General features: G+C 46.2%; 1 protein-coding gene across 1 annotated transcript in view; it reads left to right on the top strand.

Annotated features, from left to right (window-relative positions):
• The window catches only part of ACCSL (1-aminocyclopropane-1-carboxylate synthase homolog (inactive) like), a 91,469-nt gene extending 74,137 nt beyond the window's left edge, over nt 1-17,332 (top strand). Inside the window, 12 exon segments of the mRNA XM_058527330.1 lie at nt 10,526-10,620; nt 11,003-11,076; nt 11,260-11,286; nt 11,541-11,674; nt 11,936-12,013; nt 12,359-12,459; nt 13,518-13,607; nt 14,358-14,403; nt 14,499-14,640; nt 15,972-16,114; nt 16,201-16,351; nt 17,156-17,332. Of these exon segments, the coding sequence (XP_058383313.1) occupies nt 10,526-10,620; nt 11,003-11,076; nt 11,260-11,286; nt 11,541-11,674; nt 11,936-12,013; nt 12,359-12,459; nt 13,518-13,607; nt 14,358-14,403; nt 14,499-14,640; nt 15,972-16,114; nt 16,201-16,351; nt 17,156-17,238 (1,164 nt within the window). The 3' untranslated portion in view covers nt 17,239-17,332.
• Nucleotides 17,333-23,059: the final 5,727 nt, after the last annotated feature.

The raw sequence follows: 23,059 nt of genomic DNA, 5'->3' as shown, positions 1-23,059 counted from the left end.
TGGGAGGAAGGGAGACGCTGCCATGAAAATAAATCTAGGCGAAGTGATGAGAGGGAGGAACCAGAGAAGAAGGCACTCGCAGGAAGGGGAGGTGGGCATGGGGAGGGAAAGAACGGCAGGGCCAAGCGGGCCGTGAACACCCTGGGGTTGTGGGCTGTCATTCCCCAGCAGACCTACCTTGTTTGCCTTGGAATAGGATTCTCGATCTTTGGGGTAGGCTGATGAAAACTGTGGTCCTTACCCTCTCTCTAACACCAAATATACATGCAGTTAAAATTTGGGGTGGGAGGAGAGGGCCCGAGGCCCATCCACAGCCCCTCCGAGACAGTGGTTCTTCATGAGCAGCGTTCATCCCTGTGGCCCTCCCCACCCCCGAGACTCTGGGTCAGCGAGGCAAAGGTGGACCTTGGCATTGGTTTTGGGGTAAAAATTCCCAGGTGACTCTGACGTGGCCTCTGGATGAGAATGTTGTCCTGGGGCTCCAGGAACCCCAGATGAAGACCTCGGACTTTCTAGGAGCCAAGATGTTCTACGTTAGCGATGAGAACGAGTGACTCCAAGCCAGGAACATATGACACAGCGTGAGGCATCCCGGCTGGTGTGGGAACCCCCGCCAGCTCCACAAGGCAGTTACTAGCTCACATCCCCACTCTGGGAGATCTGTACTATCTTCCCATCATCCTCAGAATAAAAGCCAAAGTCCTTATCAAGGTTTACAAAACCTTACGAGACTCTTGCCTCAAATACAGGAAATACACCCTTCCACCTCAGGACCTTTGCACTTGCTGTTCCAACTGCTAGAGCACTGTTCCTGCAGAGAGCCGCATGGATTGCTCCTTCACTTCCTGTGGGTCTTTGCCTACCTACCCTATCAAAATAACACCCCTTTGCTCTCAATCCCTGCCCAACTTGAGTTTTTTTCACAGCACTTATTCAACTATTTATTTACATATGTTGTTCATTTTCTGTCACCAGCTTTAGAAGGTAATTTGCAAGAGGGCGGTGCCTGTTCTGATGCCTTCTGTGTTGCCAGCACCTAGCACGGTGTCTAACCCATGGCAGGTGCTCAATAAATATTTGCTCAATGAATGAATAATGCTAATCCATGCCTCTCTGTTGTCCAGCAGGACACAGATGTTGTTTTCAAGTTCGGTTTAAAACTCCCTGGAAACAGAGAGCTGCTTTTTGGATCTGTTTTCCCATGTAAACAGTAAATAAGTAAACAAAATGTAGCTAATTGACACCTACTGTATGCTCAACCCCCGTAGGCTAAAGGAGGTGCAAGTAAAGACTTCCTCTCTTTCTCCCAGGTCTTTGCAATCGAGGTGGGTATGAGTGTTGAGGGCAGGGGGTACCTAGGTGGACAACTGCCCGGAACCTTGAAGGCCAGTGTCGGAGCTTGAGGGGCTGGAGCGTCAGAGGCTTTCCGGAGGGGGGAACACCTGCGGGCCCTTGGGAGAACAGGCCCTGCAGGGTAACTGGTTGGAAAAAGGATGTTCCTCAGAGCGCAACCCGGTGGCAACAGCGGGGCAGCTGGCCTCAGGTCCCATGGGAAGAAGATGGGTTGGGTGGGCCAGGGCCACCGGACCCCGACATCATGGCATCCCCACTCCAGGTCACCTCATACAACCTGGACAGCAGGCCAGACCTAACGGGGTTGCCGTGGCCCAGGAATCTGGGAAGAGAACATGCTGGGCCTGGGTTCAGACACGCCTGGAGTCAGGCCGATGCAAGCAGCATGAATTTGGACAAGGTTGAGGAAAGCTTGCTGGGCCTCAGTTTCCCCATCTGCAGAACGGGGGCAAGGACACTTTCCCCCTGGATTGTTGGGAGGCTCAGCATGTGGAGGTCTGGACCCGGGTCGGCAAAGAGAGCGCCATCATTACAGACCCCAGGTTCCGGCCACAAGCGTGCACAGGCCGGGGCCTCTCAGGCAGCCCCCTCTCTCCGGCCCGGTTCCATGGTGGTCTGTCTCTTAGACGGGTTGGGGCCCCTCTGCAGTCTCTTCCCGGCTCCCGCCCTCACCTTGCTACTGCCAGGCTCCTCTCTCCTGAGTGAATGTGGCTGTGGCCAGGTGGCCACTTAAAAGCCCAGGGAACTGAAATCCAGGGAGCAAGAGTGACCCACACTGGGGGACAGTGGGAGCTGAGGGCAGCTGGGTCAGCGTCCTGGGGGAGGGACTCTGCCTTTCCCCACCCCCACTGCTACCTCCACCTTCCCCCCCAAGGAAAGAGAGCCCAGGGCGCTTCTAAATCACGTCAAGCCAGACCCTGCACTTGGACTCTTGCTTTGCTTTTGGAGGAGAGATGCCAAAAGGAGCCGGGGAGGAGAGGGGGGTGAAGGGAGGGACAAGAGCGTTGCCAAATCTGGATTCTAATCCTACCTCTGATGTCTCCTAGTTGTGCGACATTGGCCAAGGCACCCACCCCCCCTGAGCCTGGGGTCCTGTCGGTAGGACGGAGATCCTAGGAGGCCTAAGAGCACAGAGGCTGCGGGGAGTCAGAGGGGACTGCAGCTGCCTGCGCCTAGGGCGGTGTCAGCACCCCGGGGTCCCGCGGTCAGCGCGGGCGGCTCGGTCCCCAGCCCCTCCGCGGTCGCGCACCACGCTGGTGGCCCTCGAAGGGGCCCGGGCCTTGGCCGGCCTTCCCTTCCTTCCTCCCGCCCGCGGCTTCTCTGCATCTGCACAGCTGGCTGCTCTGTTTTCCGCGCCAGGAAGGAAAATAAGGGCGTAGCGACCCCTCTTGGCGAATCCATGTTACAGCTGCTGTGGCCTAAGGGGCCCCCTTGTTAGGAGAGAGGCTCGGGCTGAGGCAGGCTGTGGGAAACGAGGGTTTTCCTGTGGGCAAACCTTCATTCCACCGTCAGCGTTCACCTGGTGCCTACAGTTGTTGATTGCGTCTTTCCCGTCCTCAGTACTCAATGATTACTTACAAAAGAACATTCGACGAACATTAACCAAGACCCCCCTCTGAGCCTTGAGACGTGAAACTATGGCAGAACCTGAGAAGCCTACAATCCACAGGAGGACCCAAACCTTAGATAACTGCGCTATGGTATTCATTCGTTCCTTCATCCATCCATTCGTTCATTCACAGCCGTTATAGAGCTGTCCTAGGGACCAAGCATCGTTCTTTGCATTTCAGGAAAGAAAACAATCGAAGACCCTTGCCCTCGTGGAGTTTACATTCTAGAAGAGAGGACTGAAAATAAACAGTGCATATAATAAATAAGTCATGTAGCATGTTGGAAGGAGAAAGTGCGATAAAAAATGAAAGGTAGAATGGGGGAGGGGGCACCGCAGTGTCGGGGGTGGGAGCAGGCTGTGGAATTAAGTGGATGGTCACAGTGGGCCTCTGGGACGAGGTGAGATTTGAGCACAGACTGGAAGGAGGTGAGGGAGTGGGCCGAGCAGCTATCTGGGGGCGGAGGGGTCCAGGCATTGGAGCCCAGCTACAGCAGAGGGCCGGCAGCACAGCCTGCCCAGTGTGCTTTACGCTGTAGGCACGAGTGAGTGCATGGGGACACGGGGCATGGGCCCCTAAACCTGCCGGAGGAGTCAGGGAGGAAGGTTCTTGGAGGAGGTGGATGCGACCATAGATTTGAAGCAGAAGCAGGAGTCCGCCAAGTGGGTAAGTCTGTGAAAGCGCTTTCCGAGTGGTGGGAACGGCACATTGGAAGGCCTGGAGGAACTAGAGATCATGGTGTTCTGGGAGAGTTCCAGGAGGCTCACTGTTTTGGGGTTGTTGGAGGGGAGGGGGGAGAGAGAGATGTACAAAGAAGGAGATTAGGGAGGTAGGCTGTGATGGATTATTCTAGACGTCTGATATGCCACATGAAGGAGTTTGGATTCAGAGGTTGCAAACTGATGGCTGGAAGGCTGAAATTAACCATTTTGCTCCGCAGTGCTCACTTTTTTTTAATGCATGCAGTAGGGTGTGCAGGCGGCTGTTAGCCCATGTCATCCCCAGTCCTTAAGCCAGCTTTGTATGTTTGTTAGCATCGTGTCCCTGAAGGGATTTGAGTTTGCAACCCCGTAAGGTCAAGGATCTTGAGTAAATGAAAGATGGGTTCAGACTTTTCTGTTGGAAGGTGTATTCTGGGGCTCCTTGAAGTCAGGGACTTTTTCCTTCATTTTGACTGTCCCAGGTCTAACACAGCGCTTGGTACATTCTAGGTACCCAGTGAATTGTTTTTAGTTTTTTTAATGAATGGGGAATGGACCAATAAATCACAGAAGAGATGGGCTGTCAGTGCTGCCCAGGCTGGGGCATTTCTGAGGTCCTAACCCTCTGGGGCGAAGTGCCCGCCCACAGCTCATGCTTCCCCTCCCTGTGGGGTCCACGAGGGCGACGTCTCTCCGGGACTAGTCCAGGATCCCTTGCCATACTTGCTTTAAAATGCAGACTCCTGGGCCAACTACAGTTTCACTGAATTGGAATCCCTTAGTGGAGCCCAGGCGTGTGTATTTTGAACAAACAGCCACTAAAGTTGGAGAACAGTTGCCAGGCAGGGTGTTCTGGGACCACGGGCTGCTCTTGGCCGTGCTCCTGTCTGTCAACCCTCAGGGAAGGCAGAACAGGAGCCGCCCAGCGTGAATCCGATAAGCCCCCACACAGTTATGTGGGAGTTCTACCTGCTCCATCCTCTGGGCATATAGCCTCCCATTTAGCCTTCACATCACCCTCGGTGAGGTAGGTTTTGTGACCTCCCCCTTTAACAAGGAGAAACTGACAAACAGAAAGGCTGGGTGGGTTTGCCAAGGACACACAGGTAGAGCTGGGGGCATTGGGACCAGTCCTCCTGGCCATCACGCCAGTGCCTCCTTGTCAAGTTGTCCTTCCTGCCCTAGGTTGACATACTTCAGCCTGCTGTCAATCATGGCCTCCCCAGACATGGGGAAAGTTAGGGGCTCTTTTGTGCTTTGCGATTCGCTTACTCCAGTGGTTCTCGAACCTTGGTAAGTGTTTGAATCACCTGGCGGTCTCGAGCGACCACGCAGGCCCAGGTCCTAGCCTGCTCCCAAGGGCCTCTTGCTCTTCCTTAGCTCTCCAGGGGATGCCAATGTCCTTAAAGTTTGAGAACCATGACTCCAATGCGTGGTTCTCCCAGGCGTGGACGTTGCTCAGCCTTTCTCTGTAACGGGGCAAAGAAAGGCCATTTTAGGGAATAGGGAGCTCCTGGGGGAAATGCCCTGGGGAAGGAAAAGGTGGGTCTTATTACTGCCCTTGAAAGCACCCTGTGCTTGAAAGCAGAGCCTGCAGGCTCAAAGCAGTAAGTAAGCTTAGTGAGGAGAGAAGAATGATGGAGAGGTCTCTGAGCCCTTGTGGTCAAGGACAAGTTCATCGGGCACAGGATTTTAGACTGGGGAAAAGATGAGTGGAAAGAGAGACAAGGGTAAGTGTGGGTGCTGGGGTCAGCGGAGCCGTGGGATGTGGAGCGAGAGGGGGCTTTGGACCAAACACTGCCTGGGACTTCACCTGGGCTCCCAGACTCTCACTGGGGTGGGGCCACTGACGGACTTAGAGGGCTTATGGATCCCCAAAAGTGAATGCCAAGCTTTGAGGGTATGTAGCCCCTTCCAGGAAGAGGTCTCGAGGAGAGATGGTTAGGAAGGTGGAGGGGCCTGGGGCTAGCAGACTTGGCTTTAAAGCCCCCTTTTCCCATGCTACTTGTGTGAGCTTGTGTGGTTCACCTTCTTCCTTTGAGTCTCGGTTTTCTCCTCTGTAAAATGAGGCTAATGGCATTACTCTCCTATAGAGCCATTCTGAGGATTAAATCAGGTAATGCATACAAAGACCCCAGACCAGAGCCTGGATCAAGGCAGTGCTTAATCAATGTTAGCTGTCGTTGATAATACTGTGGTTTCAGAGGGTTCTGTGCACCCCAAAATAGCTTACACTGAACTCATTCTGGATATATTGGGGAACCTTGTTAAGTTTCATAAATTTTGTTCTTAATGGCCCCATCTGAAACTTGGGGATAATTCTTACCTCCTAGCAGTTGGGATTAAATGCAGATGACGCTGCATGTGGATGGGGATACTGGGCAGTCCTTAGGCTCACTCATTAGGTAAGTGATCCAGGTTGAAAATGCTGGTCTAGTGTTTACTACCAAAGTGTGGCCTGCAGCCTAGGTGTAGTTGTGTACCAATAAAATTTTATTTACAAAAACATGAGCTGAGCCCCTCTTCTATAACTATACTAAATTCTCTTGCATATTATCTGTTAATTCTCTTGTGTTTTCCAGGTAGACAGTAATAATATGCAGATAGCTATAATCCAAATTCTTTATTTCTAACTCTAATTTCTGTCCTTTCCTGATATTCTTGGCTGAGACCTCTGGTACAGTGTTAGATAGTTAACAGTGACAATGGGTGGCCTTATCTTTCATTCAGGAGTTCAAACTCTTCAGTTTCCCAGACTGAGTAGAAGGCTGGCTTTTTGGCTGAGAGATGTCTTATGTTTAAGAAGTATCCGTCTTAAGTTGTCTAAATCAAGAATGGGTGTCTAATTTTGTCAGATGTCTTTTTAGCATCTACAGATAAAATCAAGTAATTCTTTTCATCCCCCTAGGGACTATTAATGAAAAGTTAATATAAGTCATGGAATTAATCTATCCTTCATTCTCTGTATAACCCCACTTGGTCCTAGGGTTATTTTATGTTGCTGCTGGATTCTATTTGCTAAGTGCTATTCAGCTTTTAAATATTGATAATCTAATCATAGGTGAGATCCATCCATAGTTCTTCATATAAACTTTATCAAATCTTGATATCCTGTTTATTTGATTATAAAATGTGAGTGCTTTTCCTTTTCTCTAGAATAGTTTAAATAGCACTAGAGGGCCGGCCCGGTGGCTTAGCGGTTGGGTGCGCGTGCTCCGCTGCTGGCGGCCCGGGTTTGGGTCCCGGGCACGCACCGACGCACCGCTTCTCTGGCCATGCAGAGGCCGTGTCCCACATACAGCAGCTAGAAGGATGTGCAGCTATGACATACAACTATCTACTGGGGCTTTGGGGGAAAAATAAATAAATAAATAAAATCTTTAAATAGCACTAGAATGTTTTACTCCTTTGACTATGTGGTAGAATTCCCCTGTGAGACTGTCTGGGCAGGTACTTTTTTAGGGAGTTAGCTATTTGATAACTTCTATGGACACTGATTTGTTAGATTTCATTTCTCATCTGGAATTAACTAAATTATCCATTTTATCCAGACTTAAGCATATCCATAGAACAGTTCAAAATAGTCTTCAGTCCATCTTATTTCTCTGTAGGTGCTTCCTTCTGTTTTTCTTGACTAAATTTGCTGTCTTTTATTTATTTAAGAACTGGCACTTCCTTTCTTTTCTATTATAGAATAATTATGCAAATATCCTTCTGTATGCTTGGGGCTGCCCCTATACTAGTCTTTCTATTTGAAGGGCTAGCATTGGAAAGAAACTTATTTAGCCATTTATACCCTAACAGAGCCTTAAATGAGCTATAGCTGCACTTAAAAAACCTATTTAAATATAGCAAAATTCGTAAGTGTGCAGTTGGAGCTTTGACAAATGGTTATAGCCACATAACCACCAACCCATCATGATATGGATCATGTCCATTGCTCTAGAAAGTTCCCTGCACCCCACTGCAGTCAGTTTCCCAACCCCCTGCCCAGGCAACCATTCTTCTGATTTCTGTCACTACTGATTCCTACTGCTTGTTCTTTAAGGAGGACTGTACAGTGTGTACTGGGTCTGGTTTCTTTCACTCAGTTGGCTTTTAAGGTAAACCTACTTGCTTCAATTAGTAGTGCCCTCTGCAGTAAATCCAGCCCCTGTAGGGGAGGAACTGGTACCACCTATTGAAATGTTGACCCTGTGATGGCTACTGGATTCTAGGTTAGGACTCCGTACATTGAAAACAACATTTCACTGTCTTCAGGTTTCCCCTGTTGCTGACGTCAGCTTTCAGTCTATTATCCCTTTAAAAGTAACTTTTTCTTAGCTGCTTTTGAGATGTGTATCTTTGTCTTGTTTTTTGTAGCTTCACCATGATATATATATAAGTACAGTTTTCTTTATCCTAATTTCCATTTGTTGGGCTTCTTAAATCCGTGCTTTGGAGTCTGATTATTTGGCACTGATAAAACATCTTATTCAAATAGCTTCTGCCCCATTTTCTCTTTCTTTGGGACTCCAAATGAATATGTATATGTGCATGTATATTTTAGATCTTCTCGTATCTTTTGTTTTACTTTCTCTTGTGTCTTCATGCCACATTCTAGAAAGTTTCTTCAGTCTCTTCTAGGTCACTAATTTTCTCTTCAGCTGTGTCTAATATCTGTTAAACCCTTCCAATGAGGTTTTTCATCTTTGGTCGTTGTATTTTAACCTCTAGATTCACTTGTTTCCTTTCAAATCTGTCATTTTAATAATTTCCAATTTTCTGTTAATTTTCAGGTTTGGGTTTTATCTCCTTGAACAGAAAAGCAATTATCTTACAATCTCCCCTTCGTAGCTGGAGTCCAGTTGGTCTTTCTGTTGTCTCTGCTGGTTTTAGCTCATACTGTTTGTTCATGTGGCTGGATTTTCTGGGTGCTGGACACCATTTGGAAAATAATGCTTTGAAAAATCCAAAGTCTACGGTAACCCCCTCTGGAGCATTTGTTTGCTTCTGCTCAGGGACTTTGAGTCACCAGCAACACAGGATGACAATGTTGTTGGATGAAGTTAATCCGTCTTCAGAACTTGAGACTTCCTGGGCATGTGTGGTGTGAAGCCAGGCTGCAGGCCATGCAGGGACTGGTTTTCTGCTCATTCATTCTTCTTCCTAGGAGTTCTGGGCTAACACGGGAGGTCTTAGGTTTAAATCTGTGAGACCCTAGAGGCTACTTGTTATTGAGCTGCAGTTTTATCACCTTGCATTGAGGTGTCTTCTCATCTTACATATGCAGAAACTGATGCCCAGACAGGGGAGATAATTCTTGCCACATCCTACAGTTGGTGAGTGGCAACTAGAGAATAGCATCGAGGCTTCTCAAGGCTGCTCTTATCTGAGCTTTCAATTTTGCAACTTGTATTTAGAGATCTCAAGTCCCAAATACTTGCTTCCTATGCACATAAAGAAGACTCTACAATCCTTATCATACTTACCATACCGAGAATGAGGAGTCTGAATTAGGTTAGAGTACTGAGACACCAGGGAAGGCTGGCACATGGCAAGGGGAAGGAAGGCCAGAGGCTTGTGCCTCTCCTACTGGTTACCTATATGCCAGGCACTGTGCTAAGGCTATAATGACGAAGGCTGACCTGGGCAGATACCGAACAAGTAACAAGATTAACTGTCACTAAGGAGAAGTGTAGGTTGCCATGGGAACATCACAAGTGAACTGAACATGGTTAGAAGAGGTTGGGCAGAGTGCCCAGTACTTGGAAGTGGTGGTGCCATAAAACTGTAAAAGAAGGAACAAGGTTTACATATGTGGAGGGCTGTGACTTAGAAGAAGAACTTAGAATACGGCATTTGGTGGAAGACGTGTAAATCTAGATTTTTAGAAAGAGAAGTCTCAATGTCTGGGGATATGAGGATTGTCTCATAAAGAATTAGAGGTAGTTGTTGCCCTCAGGTTTTCTTACTTTGTAGCTTCTTGCTATGTGATTTTTGGGTTTTTTTTTAGGCTTTAAACAGGTGTTTCTTAAGTCTTATCTGGCATTTTGACTTCTTTTCAGATAGAAGGTTGGTCTTAATAGTCAGAAGTCCTCAAAGTATAGTCCTAAGAGTTTATCAGAACTGGAAATTCTCAGGCCCTATCCCAGACATACTGAATCAAAGTCTGCTGAAGAGGCCCAGCGATCTCTCTGAACAAGCCCTCCCTGTGATTCTGGTGACATTAAAGTTCAAGAACCATGTGTCTAGCCCCCAGTTGCTAGGATGGAAGTCTAAGGCAGCCGTCACAGTGAGCAGGCTGAAAGCGTTTACAGGAAGCGATGCAAGGAAGGAGGATGGAAGGCCTGAGCTTTGAATATCTGGTATGGCCAACTTGGGAAAAATAGGCGAAAAGAAGGGCCGGTGTTCTAGAACAGGGGTTGGCAAACTGTTTCTGTAAAGGGCCAGATAGTCAATATTTTAGGCCTTGTAGGCCATAGGGTCTCTGTCATGACTATTCAACTCTGCCATTGGAGTACAAAAGCAGCCATAGATAATACACAAACAAACATGTGACCCTGTTCCAATAAAACTTTATTTACAAAAAGAGGTGACAGGCTGGATTTGGCCCTCGGGCAGTAGTTTACTAATCCCTGTTCTAGCACAGTGATTTACTCAGGTTTTTTCTTTTCTTTTTAAAGCAGCAGAATCCCCTTTCTTTCTTAGACTCCTATAAAGCAGGCATTGCTCTGGTTGAAGCACAGGATGGAGAACCCAGAGGCTACCTGTTCAGTGTCCCCTTTTCTCCGAGTGGGCAATAAGGCTCTTCCTCAGAACACATTTCAATGCCTACCCTAGAAGTAGGATAAGGCCTGTTGGGCTCCCCTGGTCTGGCAGTCCTCATGCTCTATTTGTCAGCAGTTGAGTCGGAGTGACATGAACTACACTGAGGACGCCCTGCTGCAATATCCTGACTGGAGAGGGCAGCCATTGTAAGTAATTTCCAGATCTATGGTCTCCTGGTCCACAGGCACCTGTCCTCATCCAGGGAGGGACACCAAGCACCAGATTCATGGTTGGCTATCTCCCTATTTCTTTGGCTAACAACTTCTAGAAGATGCCTAGAGCAAAAAGTGGTCAGGGGGCAGCCTGGTGTAGTAGAGATGGCACTGCCCTGTTACTCAAAAGGCCTGAGTTCTTGTCCAAACTCTCCCACATCTTGCCTGTGTCATCCGGGGAGTTGATAGCCTCAGTCAGTAGCCCTGTAAAATGAGGCTGGACACTTTTCCCTTTGGAAAAGACAGACATCTAGACCCTGAATGAGAAAGGGCCCCTGGGCCTGGGAACCACAAGGTGTCTCTGGTCTGTCTACAGCCTGCGGGAAGAAGTGGCCCAGTTCCTGACCTACTACTGCAAGTCACCTGCCCGCCTTGATCCAGAAAACGTGAGTCAGTTTCCCAGCCTTGCTGCCTCCGTGGGAGAGGGCTGTAATGTTGGGGACTCTGCATTTTCTAGACGGTGCAGGGAGAACCAGCAGAGACCCCCAGGGCCAGGGCAGAGTGAAGGGGGAAAGATGGGAGCCTCCCTGGGCATGGACCTCAGCCTCCAGGGCGTGCCCTGGAGCTGACAAGACTTGCTGAACAACTAGTGTTCCACCTGCTGGCAAGCCTGGCTTGATTTGTGCCCTGGATTCCGAGCCATTCACAATATTCTTCCCTTTCTCCTTCTCTAGCGTACCCCCAAAGAGGAAACTTGAGTTTCACTCCTCAAATAATATTTATAAGAATGGATACCTGATACAGAGCCTAAGCCCAAAAGCATTGATCCCCAAGGAAGAGGGATTGGCAAACTAACCTTCTCTGCCTGTAGTGTTGCTGCTGGTCTGAGGGGCCTGGCAGGTTCTAACTGAGAGACTCTGGACTGACAGCGTTGTCTCCCTGTGCTTCCAGAGGCCCTTCTGTCCCCCACCCCTTCTATGGTGGCTTCGTCTTGAGCTCCCGCCTGTATTCGAAAGTTGAGCTGATTCCTGTTCACCTGGACAGTGAGGTCAGAACAGGCCCCCTTCCCCTGCTCAGCCCACCTTGGCAATGGAATGTTCTAGGGGCATCTGGAAGGTGTAGGGGGCTTTGCTTTCCTCCCGTATAAGTGATGGTGGGGGAAGGATGGAGAAATCAGGTCAAAGAGGGCATACCCAGGGACTGGCGCCCTGGGTATGAAGGTAAAGGATTGCTCAGGGTTTATAGGAATGAGGAGTCAAGGCTTAGAAGCTTTCAGTTCAGCAGTTCTCAGGCAGTGTTTGTCTTCTAGATCACTGATGGGAACACTCATCCATTCCAGCTCACTGTGGACAAGCTGGAGCAAGCCCTGCTTGAGGCTAGGCTGAAGGTAAGGAGGGAACCACGTCTTCAGGATGGATGCTGCTGTCCCTGAAAAAGAGTACTGAGACTCTGGTGCAACTTGCTCACCAAGACAGTGTGGGCTCCTTTTTCAGAAGAGACAGTGAATGAGCCCAGAGGGATGTCCCCCCAGGAGACCTGAGCCCTGTCAAGGGTAGCCCCCCAGAGCTCCTTCCTGCTCCCCCTCTGTGGGCAGTGTGGTCATTGCTGCTTTGAGACCCTACCTTGGCCTTGATTAGGTGTTCTCTATTGGGTGTCCTGACCTGATCTTTGGCTGAACTTGAAGTAGATATAAAGGACATGGGTTCACTCAGCTATGTTTGGTTCTTTTTAGGGGAAAAAGGTCAGAGGCCTCGTGCTAACCAACCCTCAGAATCCTCTGGGAGACGTCTACTCCCGGCGCTCACTGAAGAAATATCTCGAATTTGCCAAGAGGTATGATTTCCACCCCTTGAGACTAGACGAAGTCCCTAAAAAGGGTTCTTATCACTCGTGGTCAAGCAGTCAGAACCAGAAATAATATTCCCTAAATGTTCTTACTGCACAGTATACATTGTGAAGTTATGTACAACTAACTGAAATTGAAATGAAGGAAAGTGCACCCACGTGCTTACCACTTCAACCAAACCCTTTTCCATTTCCTTCCTAGCCTTTGCCTGTGTACAGGCACCTACATAACAATCATAGTTTCATTGCCTTTCCACTTCTTGTGGCATAAGCACTTTCTCCTGGCAGCCATTTTCCAAATTGCTTGACCTGAGGTGCCAAGGAAGACACTCTCAGACCTTGTGGGGTGAAGACGTGTCCCTGTAGAACTTTCATGTCCCCTTCGTAAGAAAGTGTTAACATCAGTTATCTCTGGGGTCTTGAAATAGCCCTATTAGTTAGGGTAAATAATCTTCCATTTTCTAGAAGAAACACACTTATTCAAACTTCATAACTCATCCAGACCAACAAATGGCAGAGCATGGGGATAAGAGGAAGAATGCTGGAATTGGACAGAACGAGGTGCACATCCCACCTGCTAATTGAGGGGACTGACTTTATATCTCAGACTTAATTTCTTCATCTATGAAATGGAGATAACAGTACTGCTCCAGAGGGCTGTTGGGAGAATAAATGAGATGACGTGATAAGCACTTAGCCCCCTTGATGCCACTCTTCAATTCAGACCCTGAGTGAGAGCTCCTGATTGTAATAGATGAAAACTCTCTGGGACACCCAGCCCCTTCCCATTGGTCTCTGATTGATGGTTGAGGGTTAGGTAAGATGTTCTCATGAGTGTCTTTTGGGTCCTATTCCTTCCTCATACCCCCATGCCAGGTCTAAAGGTCTCTTCTGGTGTACCACCCACTTCTACCTTATCATGCCTCTTGGAAGGGTTGGATGGGCTGCTGAGGCAGTAGGAGTCTCTGATCTCCATATCCAGAGAGGACCCTAAAGAAAGTGAGTTAAGGTTAGAGAGAACCTAGAACCTTCCACCCAACCTGCAGGTACAGCCTACATGTGATTATAGATGAGATTTACATGCTGTCTGTGTTTGATGAATCCATCACCTTCCACAGGGTTCTGAGCATGGAAAGGTGAGTTGGTCTCAGCTGGAGTCGAGAATGAGAACCATGAGGTTCCTGCTTTTGCAAGGTGAGCTCATGTGCCATAAACTCAATTGGCTACGTGCTAGGAACTCAGCTAAGTGCCACTGGGAATATGAAAATCAGCAAAGCATCACCTTTCCTCCCAAGTGTCTTCTCTAAATGCCATTTGTACATGAAATACCTTGAGGGCAAGGGAGAAGGTGCACTGTCAGAAGTCGAGATAAAGCCCTCCTGAAGGTCAGAGTGGAAACATCTTGATAAGTAGAGCACAGGGAAAGAACAGAAATAGGGTGGAAATTTCTTAAGGATATTTGGCGGTAGGATAGGATCCCAGCAGCCAAAGCAAGGGAAAGACTTCCCTGGCAGAAGGAACAGCTTCACCAAAGGCGAGGTGGTAAGAAATAGGTAAGCACATTTTAGAAATGGGTGGCCCACATGTGTGAAGAGCCAGCTGCCAAGAAGGTGGCTTTGGGCCAGCTGTAAGAAGGCCACAAGCCAGGCTGAGGATCTGGGACTTCGTTCAGTGGGCACTCGGGAGCTGTCCTGTCTAGGTCCCCAAGAATGCCTTTTGTTGACTTCCTGCCTTAATTGGGGCAACTGTTTCTTGGATTGTGGGCCCTGTAGGCCCTTTGTCTAGGAAGGACCTCAAGTCCACATTCCTCTTTTCCCCTCGTAGACCCCAAGTCTTCATCCTTCAAATGTTTCTCCTTAATCTTGATTGTACTGTCTCCTCCCCAGTTTGCCTGACCCCAACAGGACCCATGTGATCTGGGGCACCCGTAAGGTGAGCCCCAGCTGCCTGTCCTTGGGTAGGGAAGGAAGGGGAGCCAGGACAGAAGGCAGACACCAGGTATGCCCTCCCCACTTCTCTTCCTCTAGGATTTCGGCATCTCTGGCTTCCGCTTGGGCGCTGTGTACACCCACAACTAGGAGATGGCCTCTGCCATGAGCTGTTTTGGCTACCTCCATGGCATCTCTGGGATCACCCAGCACAAGCTCTGTCGGCTGCTCCAGGACAGAGGTACTGAGCCTCATCCCAGGCTGGCATCTTCACCAGATCTCATGGCCATGGGGAATTCCTGGATCTTCTTATGCCTGTGACATACTGTCAACACACTGAGACCCTGTTCGCTGTCTCAGGTTTAACGGTGGCAGAACAGGAAGTTCGCAGGAGGGCAGGATGCAATCAGATGGTGTGGAAGGGTGTAGATAGACAAGGAGGTGCTTGTCTAAAACAGAAGATGGACTTTAATTTCTGGCTGTCTGGTAGCTTACAAGTGTCCTGCCTAGAAAGGGGATAGTCAATTGTACTCTAAGACTTGAAGGTGGGAACTTCAGAAGTCAATCCTTATGTGAAGGTCAATTTTCCCTCCCCAATGCCCTGTTTGCGTCAGGCAAAGATGACAAAGAAATACCCTGATTCCTCCAATATGACTTAACTTCATCTTCCAAGGTGGCCAAAGGACACTTTCCATTTGGGCTAGTTGGTGTGGCTACATCTGTGGCACCTGGATTCACTTTCCTCCATGGATCTCCAGTGAACGCCGGCTTCAGAGGGCACTTCTCCCTTTAGTGCCATGTCCTGAACTTAGATAAGGCCCCCTTTATTTAGTTTCCTGTAAAAGAGGAGAATCCAGGCTAGAGGATTTAAATTAAAAACTGGGATATAATGAAACAAACTAATACAATCAGATAATCTGGTTTAGAAAACAATTTGCTTTCAGCTTTGGGTGGGGAAAGGAGTGGATAGGAGAAATCCGACTGGATGCTTCCCTACATGGTGCCAGGCCCTTTGCTTTTGGCAGAAACCAGATTCCCAGCCCCTTGAACACTGGTTCTCAACCTTAGGTGCACATGGGAATTACCTGGGGAGTTTAAATACCAATGCATGGGCTCCATCCCCAAAGATTCTGATTTAGATGATCTGGGGATATAACCTGGTCATCAGGACTTTTAAAAGCTCCCCAGGTGGTGCTAACATCTAGGTTCTTCAAAGTCCACCACGTGAGGCTCTAAGGCAGGAGGTAAGGGAAGCTGTGTGTACCTGCTACTTGCCCAGTTGACAACAGCAGCATCAACCCCATGCAGGGGATACCCCAACTCCTTGCCTCAGGAGTATAAACTCAAACAGAACATTCCTATTGGACTGCTGAGAAGCTCAGTGTCTTCCCCAGAGTCATAGGTAAGAGGTGGGTGTGTGGGTTATGGATGCCATCAGTTCAAATATAATACAGAGTCAGTCTTGGATAGACATAGCTGGCACGAAGCCCAGGTAGGGAGCGTTTGGTAAGGAACCCTCTGGTGGATCTCTGCCATGAGATCTGTGACAGTTCTCTTCCCCCACCCCTCCAGAATGGATTCACAAAGTGTACCTGCCCACAAATCGCTCCTGGCTGCAGGCAGCTCACAGGTACATCACTAACAAGTTGAAGGCATTGACGATCCCCTTTCTCAATCGTGGCTCCGGCCTCTATGTCTGGATCAACTTGAAAAAGGTGAGCTCTGGGAGTGAAGACAGGTGTTCTTGGGCAGACCTACCAGATGGGTCTTGGACTCAGCTCCGTCGCTCTGCCCTCCAAAGTACTTGGACCCGTGTACATTTGAGGAAGGGCTGCTCCATCGCTGTTTCCTGGACAACAAGCTGATATTGTCCTGTGACAAGACCTACCTCTGTAAGGAGCCTGGCTGGTTCCATCTCGTCTTTGCAGATAAGCCCCTCCGGCTAAAACTCGGTGAGTGGTGCTGAGCTCCCAAGCCTGGCATCCTCCAAAGATGCCACATCAACTCCTCTATAACCCAATACCCGAGTCTTCCCCCTTTTGGCCTTAGCAGCCTGTAGCTCCAGACTTTCTATACTATTTTTTTCCACTTTCATATCTTTAAGCTCCTTTGTAAACAGGAACTGATAGGCACTTGAGGTATATTACATCTTTTGAGTATCTGTTCTGTGCCTATTGAGCAGGGCCTTGGGACGATAAGCTAATAAGAAGTGGTACTCCGCCCTTGTGGGGCCTGCAGTCTACTAGGTGAGACAGACAGATGACCATGGAAGTCCCTCTATGTTATACAGTGGAGTTTAGATTCTCCTCTGAAGGTTATAGAAACAGGACATTCATTTCAACAACTATCTATTGCATCTCACTGCACGCTGGACGCTGTTCTACTTGCTGGGAATATAGCAGTGAATGAGAGAACATTTATGTTACAGAAATATCTTTTGGGCTAACTTGGAGAATAGACTGAGCGAAGGGTCACTAGAGGCAGATAGAAACCTTGAGCCAAGGCCATAAGCCATATTACAGGATTTGATTTGAGTCATGAAGGTGTCTGGCAGGCAGGTGCTGTGACGATGAAGCTCAAAGAGCCATCGGGGACGTGGCAGGTAGATTTGGACATCTGTCCTAAGGAAGGGAGGGCTGAAGTGCAGCATCTCTGAACCAGAGGCTCTATGGTGGTCTACCATGACTGAGTGTATCTGGGGCCCACCTGCAGACCTAGTAAATATTTCTCTCTCTGTCCCCATTTGACCCTGCCAGCCATGCGTCGGTTCTGTCAGGTGCTTGTGGAGGAGAGGCAGGATTTGATAGTGAAGCAACTGGAGGATACACTGAGGGAGTAAGCGGCCTGCCTCCCAACCAGGGGCTCCAGCCAGTCACACGCTCAGGGCGTCCCACATGCTCCGCCCCTGGTCCAGAAGGCTGGGGTATTGACCTGGTGCCCTGACTGAACAGACAGTGGGCTTCTGCAGGCATGGGCTCATCTGACCTAGTCATCAACCTCCTTAAGCTGAGCACCTGTCATTTTTAGAAGCTTTGCATCTTTTTTTAGTCTTTGGTAGCCGTTGTGTGTGTACAAAATGTGTTTAAGGGGGTTGGGGTAGGAAAGCCTAGAGAGGAATAAAGGCAGCTTTCTGGGTCCCTATTCTGATGGGTTTATTTTTGTATTCCGTATCTAATAAATTCCATATTCTCTTAAATTCCAGGTCTGTTTTATTTCTTGTTCACATTCTTCCTGTCATCTTTGGGAGCTAGATGATTTTTTTCTTTTTCTTTTTTTTTTTGTGAGGAAGATCAGCCCTGAGCTAACATCCGTGCTAATCCTCCTCTTTTTGCTGAGGAAGACCGGCTCTGAGCTAATATCTATTGCCAATCCTCCTCTTTTTTTTTTTCTCCCCAAAGCCCCAGTAGATAGTTGTATGTCATGGTTGCACATCCTTCTAGTGGCTGTATGTGGGACGCGGCCTCAGCATGGCCGGACAAGCGGTGCGTTGGTGGGCGCCCGGGATCTGAACCTGGGCCGCCAGCAGTGCAGCGCGCACATTTAATCGCTAAGCTACGGGGCCGGCCCCTTCTTTTTAAATTCTAAGGTGGGTTATATGTGCAGAATGCTGTCTGGGGGCAGGTCAGAAAGGAAGGAAAAAGGTGATCCCTAATTGATGGGGACTTTCCAGGTGTTGGATGCAGTGTCCCTTAGGATCCTTCCATGATCACACCCACCTTACACATGAGTGGCTGAGTGGCAGGGTGGCGGTTATAATTCCAAACGTTCCTGCTTCCAAATACAAGTTCTTTCCATTCTTGCCTTCTCAAAAGGCTTTTGAAATGAATCTCTGGTGACAAGCCTGGGTCTTCCATTTTCAGCTCTAGTGTTGTCAGCTGTTCAAATCATACCACCTGTGTGCTTCTCCGCAAAGCCCTTGCACGTCTGAGCTTTAGCCTGAGGACTGATGCTGTGAATGGGCAGAGCAGAGACTATCGCCATTTTCTAGAAGATGCAAGAGCTTTTAGCACCAACTGATGGCTTTGGCCATTCACTTGGGTTTGTGACCATCCTCTCTCTCTTGGGTCCAGGTTTGGTGGTTCTTGTTCTTCAATGACAATTTTTCCTTTTTTTTTTTCAAATCAACAAAAAGCAGCACACCAACAAATCCAGATTCTTCAAGGTGGCTTTTTCTTTTTTTTTTTTTTTTTTTTGTGAGGGGGACCAGCCCTGAGCTAACATCTGTTGCCAATCCTCTCCTTTTTTTGCTGAGGAAGACCGGCCCTGGGCTAACATCCATGCCCCTCCTCCTATACTTTATATGGGATGCCGCCACAGCATGGCCTAACAAGCGATGCATCAGTGCGTGCCCGGGATCCGAACCAGTGAACCCTGGGCGGCCGCAGCAGAGCACACGCACCCAACTGCTGGCGCCACTGGGCAGGCCCTCAAGGTTTTTTCTTTTACACTAGACAAATTTCTTTAGAAACTGACTTGGCTAATAGACATAGGAAGGGAATTCACCCGATGAATGAGGGAGCACTTAGGACCAGAAGAGAAGGTGGAGATGGGAACCAGAGTCTCTTGAGATCTCTGTAATGGGAGCTATAGTCTCATAAGGCCACTGTCCTGAGATGGAGAGGATGGTGCCTTCCATGGAAGAGAGAGGCTGTTTCTGTCTTCTATTCCGTTCAAGATTCAAACGGTTATGTGAGAAAAATTTAATATTTTCCTATCCTCGAGTGTGGAATCTCCCTGCATTTATTTATATCTTTAATTTCTCTCAGCAAGGTCTTTGTAGCTTTCAGTGTACAGATCTTACACATATTTGGTTAAATTTATCACTACATTATGCTTTTCATATTACTTTAAATGTATGGTTAATTTCATTTTCTAATTGTTTCTTGCCAGTATATTGAAACAACTGATTTTTCTATGTTGTATCTATCAAGGAATTTGAAGGCTCTGAGATTTTACCCTACTTGCAAACCAACAGGTTTCATGGATCCTGGCAGAAGGCATGAGAATCCTGGGTCAGAGACAAAGGACAGCTTACTACTCACAGCAGTAGCAGTAATCAGAGTATCAGCTTTCAGTTGCCCAAGCCCTGATTCTTACAGGGCAAGCTGAGGCGCACTAGCGGATGCCTCCATGTGCAGTGCGTGTGTTGCAAAGGAGGAAACCCAAGTTTAAGGAACCCGATTCTTTTATAATGGGCAGTAAGCCTGCCTGAACTTTGGCCCTGAGGGAGACATTATCTTATTATACTGAGTAGTAAACCAACCTATCATCTGCTCTGGAGGGAGACACTGTTGCTATCATGCAAGGCTGTTTGATATATATACACATATATCCTTGAAGATAGCCTAGAACATAGGCAGTCAGTGTCCCTGCTTGCAAGAGAGGCAGAAACATGAGAGACTGAGGAAGATTCATCTCCTGACAGTGTCTTGTGACCTTGCTAAATTCACTTATTAGCCCTAGTAGTTTGGGGAGGACTTTTTAAAAAATTTTCAATGTATACAATCATATTGCCTGTGAATAAAGATGATTTTCCTTCTTTGTTTTCAATATTTATGTCTCATTTTTCTGTTCAAATGGCATTGCCTAGAACCTCCAGTACAATGTTGAATAAAAGTGGTAAGAGGGGACATTCTTGCCTTGTTTTCAATCTTAGCAGGATTGAGTTCAGTCTCTTATTCTTAAGCATAACGTTTCTGCAAGTATTTTTCATACTGCCCTTACCAGATAGAAGAGTTTCCTTCAATTCTTAGTTTGCTGAGAGTTTTACCATGAATGGGGGTTTAATTTTTGTCAGATGTTTTTATCTGTACCTCTAGAGATGATATAATTCTCTTTCAATTATTGTGGTAAATTACATTGATTAAAAAAAATTAAACCAACATCATATGCCTGCAATAAGCCCCATATAGTCATTGATGCATCATCCTTTTATATATTGTTGAATTTGGGGAATTTTACATCTATTTTCATGAGGGATATTGCGCTATAATATTCTTTTTTGTAATGCATTGTTGTTTTTGGTATCAGGGTAATACCTCATACATGTTTTGGAAGTGTTCCTCAATTTTCTGAAAGTTTGTGTCAAATCAATTTTTTAAAAACTTTAAATGTTTGGTAAAATTCACCTGTAAGGCCATCTGTACCAGGAGTTTTCTTTGTGGGAAGGTTTTTACCCATGAATTCAATTTCTGTAACAGATATAGGGCTATTCACATTTTCTATTTCTTGTGTCAGTTTTGGCAATTTATGTCTTTCAAGAAAATCTGTCCATTTTATCTAAGTTTAATTATTGACACAAAATTGTTTATAATATTCCCATATTATCCCTTTAATATCTATAGGATCTGTAGTGTTATCTCCTCTTTCTTTATATTGAAATGAGTTTTTTTGATCAGTTAATTTAAATGTTTATCAATTATATTGAGCTTTTCAAAGAACCAAATTTGGTTTCATTGATTTTTCTCTGTTGTTTCTCTTCTGTTTCATTTCCATTCTTATCTTTATTTTCTTTGTGTTTAATTTGCTCTTTTGCTAGCTTTTTAATGTGGAAGCTTAACTCAATGGTTTTAAGCTTTTTTCCCCCAAATATAAGCATTTAAAGCTATTGATTTCTCTCCAAGCATTGCTTTAGCTATACATAATTTTGATATGTTGGTTTTTTTAAACATTCAATGTTCTAATTTCCCTGTGATTTCTTTTTTATCTATGATTTATTTAGCATATGTTACTTAGCTTCCAAACATTTGGGGATTGTTCAGCTATCTTTGTTAATGGTATCTACTTTAGTTCCGTTGTGACTAGAGAACGTAAACTACAATTTCAATCCTTTGAAATTTACTGAGACATGTTGATGGCCAAGTATAGTCTGTCCTGGTCAATGTTTCACATGCACTTGAAAAGAAGTGTATTCCGTGGTTTTTGGATGTGGTGTTCTATAAATGTTAATTAGATTTAAATTGTTTTATGATGTTTAAATCTTCTGATTCTTACTGTTATTTGATCCATTCTATCTATTACTAGAAGAAGGATGCTAAATTTTCCAACTATAATTGTTGATTTGTCTATTTCTCCCTTTTATCCTGTCAGTATCTGCTTCCTGTATTTTGAAGCTTTGTTATTAGGAGTATAAACATTTAAAATTGTTTGTCATCCTGATAAATCGATCGGTTTATCATTATGAAATGTTTTGAATTTTTGGTAATTCTTATTTTGAAGTCTATTATGTCAGCTTACAAATATTTTAGCTTTCTTATGATTTTTTGTGTTAAAATACACATAACATAAAATTTACCATCTTAACCATTTTTAAGTGTACAGTTCAGTGGGATTAAATATATTCACATTGTTGTGCAACCATCACCACCATCCATCCCCATAGCTCTTTTCATCTTGTAAAACTGAAAATCTGTACCTATTAATAACTCTCTATTCTCTCCTTCCCCACTTCCGCCAACCCCTGTCAACCACCATTCTACCTTCTGTCTTTACGATTTTGCCTACTCTTAGTACCTCATATGTGGAGTCTTACAGTATTTGTTCTTTCTGTGACTGGCTTATTTCACTTAGCATAAGGTCCTCAAGATTCATCCATGTTGTAGCATAAGTCAGAATTTCCTTCCTTTTGAAGACTAATATTTCATTGTATGTATATACAACATTTTGCTTATCCATTCATCCGTCAACGGACATTTGGGTTGCTTCCATGTTTTAGCTATTGTGAATAATGCTGCCATGAACATGGGTGCACAAATATGTCTTCAGGACCCTGCTTTCAATTCTTTTGGGACTATATCCAGAAGTGAAATTGCTGGTTCATATGGTAATTCTATTTTTTAATTTTTTGAAGACTCTCCATATTGTTTTCCACAGAGGCTGTACCATTTTACATTCCCACCAACAGTGCCCAAGGGTTCCAATTTCTCCACATCCTTGCCAACACTTGTTTTCTGGTTTTTTAATAATAGCCATCCTCTTATCATTTGTGTGGTATGTTTTTTCCCATTTTACTTTTAACCATTTGTCTTTTTATTTAACATGTCTCTTGCAGACATGTTCATATAATTGAATTCATATACTTGAATCTTGCTGCTTTATCCAGTCTGATGATCTTTTAATCGGTCCTGGTCATTACATTTAATGTAATTATTGATATGGTTGGATTTAAGTCAACTGTCTTACTACTTGTTTCCTATTTGTGCTATATGCTCTTTATTCATTTTTTTCCTTCCTGTTTGCCTTCTTTCAGATTAATCAATCATTATTTAGTATCACATTTTATTGCCTTTTTTGGCTTCTTATACCTTTTGGTTTTTTAAAAACTTGTTTGCTCTGGGGATTACAATATATCTGTCCCATGCCCTCAGTGAGAAGTCCACAGTCCTTATCATGATTTATTTACAAAGACTCATGACCTGACCTCTGCTTGTATCTCCAGCCTTCCTCCCAGACCCTGCAACCTCCAGCCGAATTAGATTTGTTGCAGTTCATTAATGCTCCGCACTGACTCAAACCTCCAAGACCCCATCAAACCCTTCCTTCTGCTTCCAACACCCCACCCTCCAGCTAGCTAACTAGGACTCATCCTTCAGAACTCAACCATCACTTCCTAAGTGTTTAGGGTGAATGTATGGTGTGTAGGGCTTTCTGTGTGAGCCAGT

The sequence above is a fragment of the Diceros bicornis genome, chromosome 31 (genome assembly GCF_020826845.1).
Source record: "Diceros bicornis minor isolate mBicDic1 chromosome 31, mDicBic1.mat.cur, whole genome shotgun sequence".
Lineage (NCBI taxonomy): Eukaryota > Metazoa > Chordata > Mammalia > Perissodactyla > Rhinocerotidae > Diceros > Diceros bicornis.
Note: the sequence above shows the minus strand (reverse complement) of the source record. Positions and strands in the feature narration are given on the sequence as shown.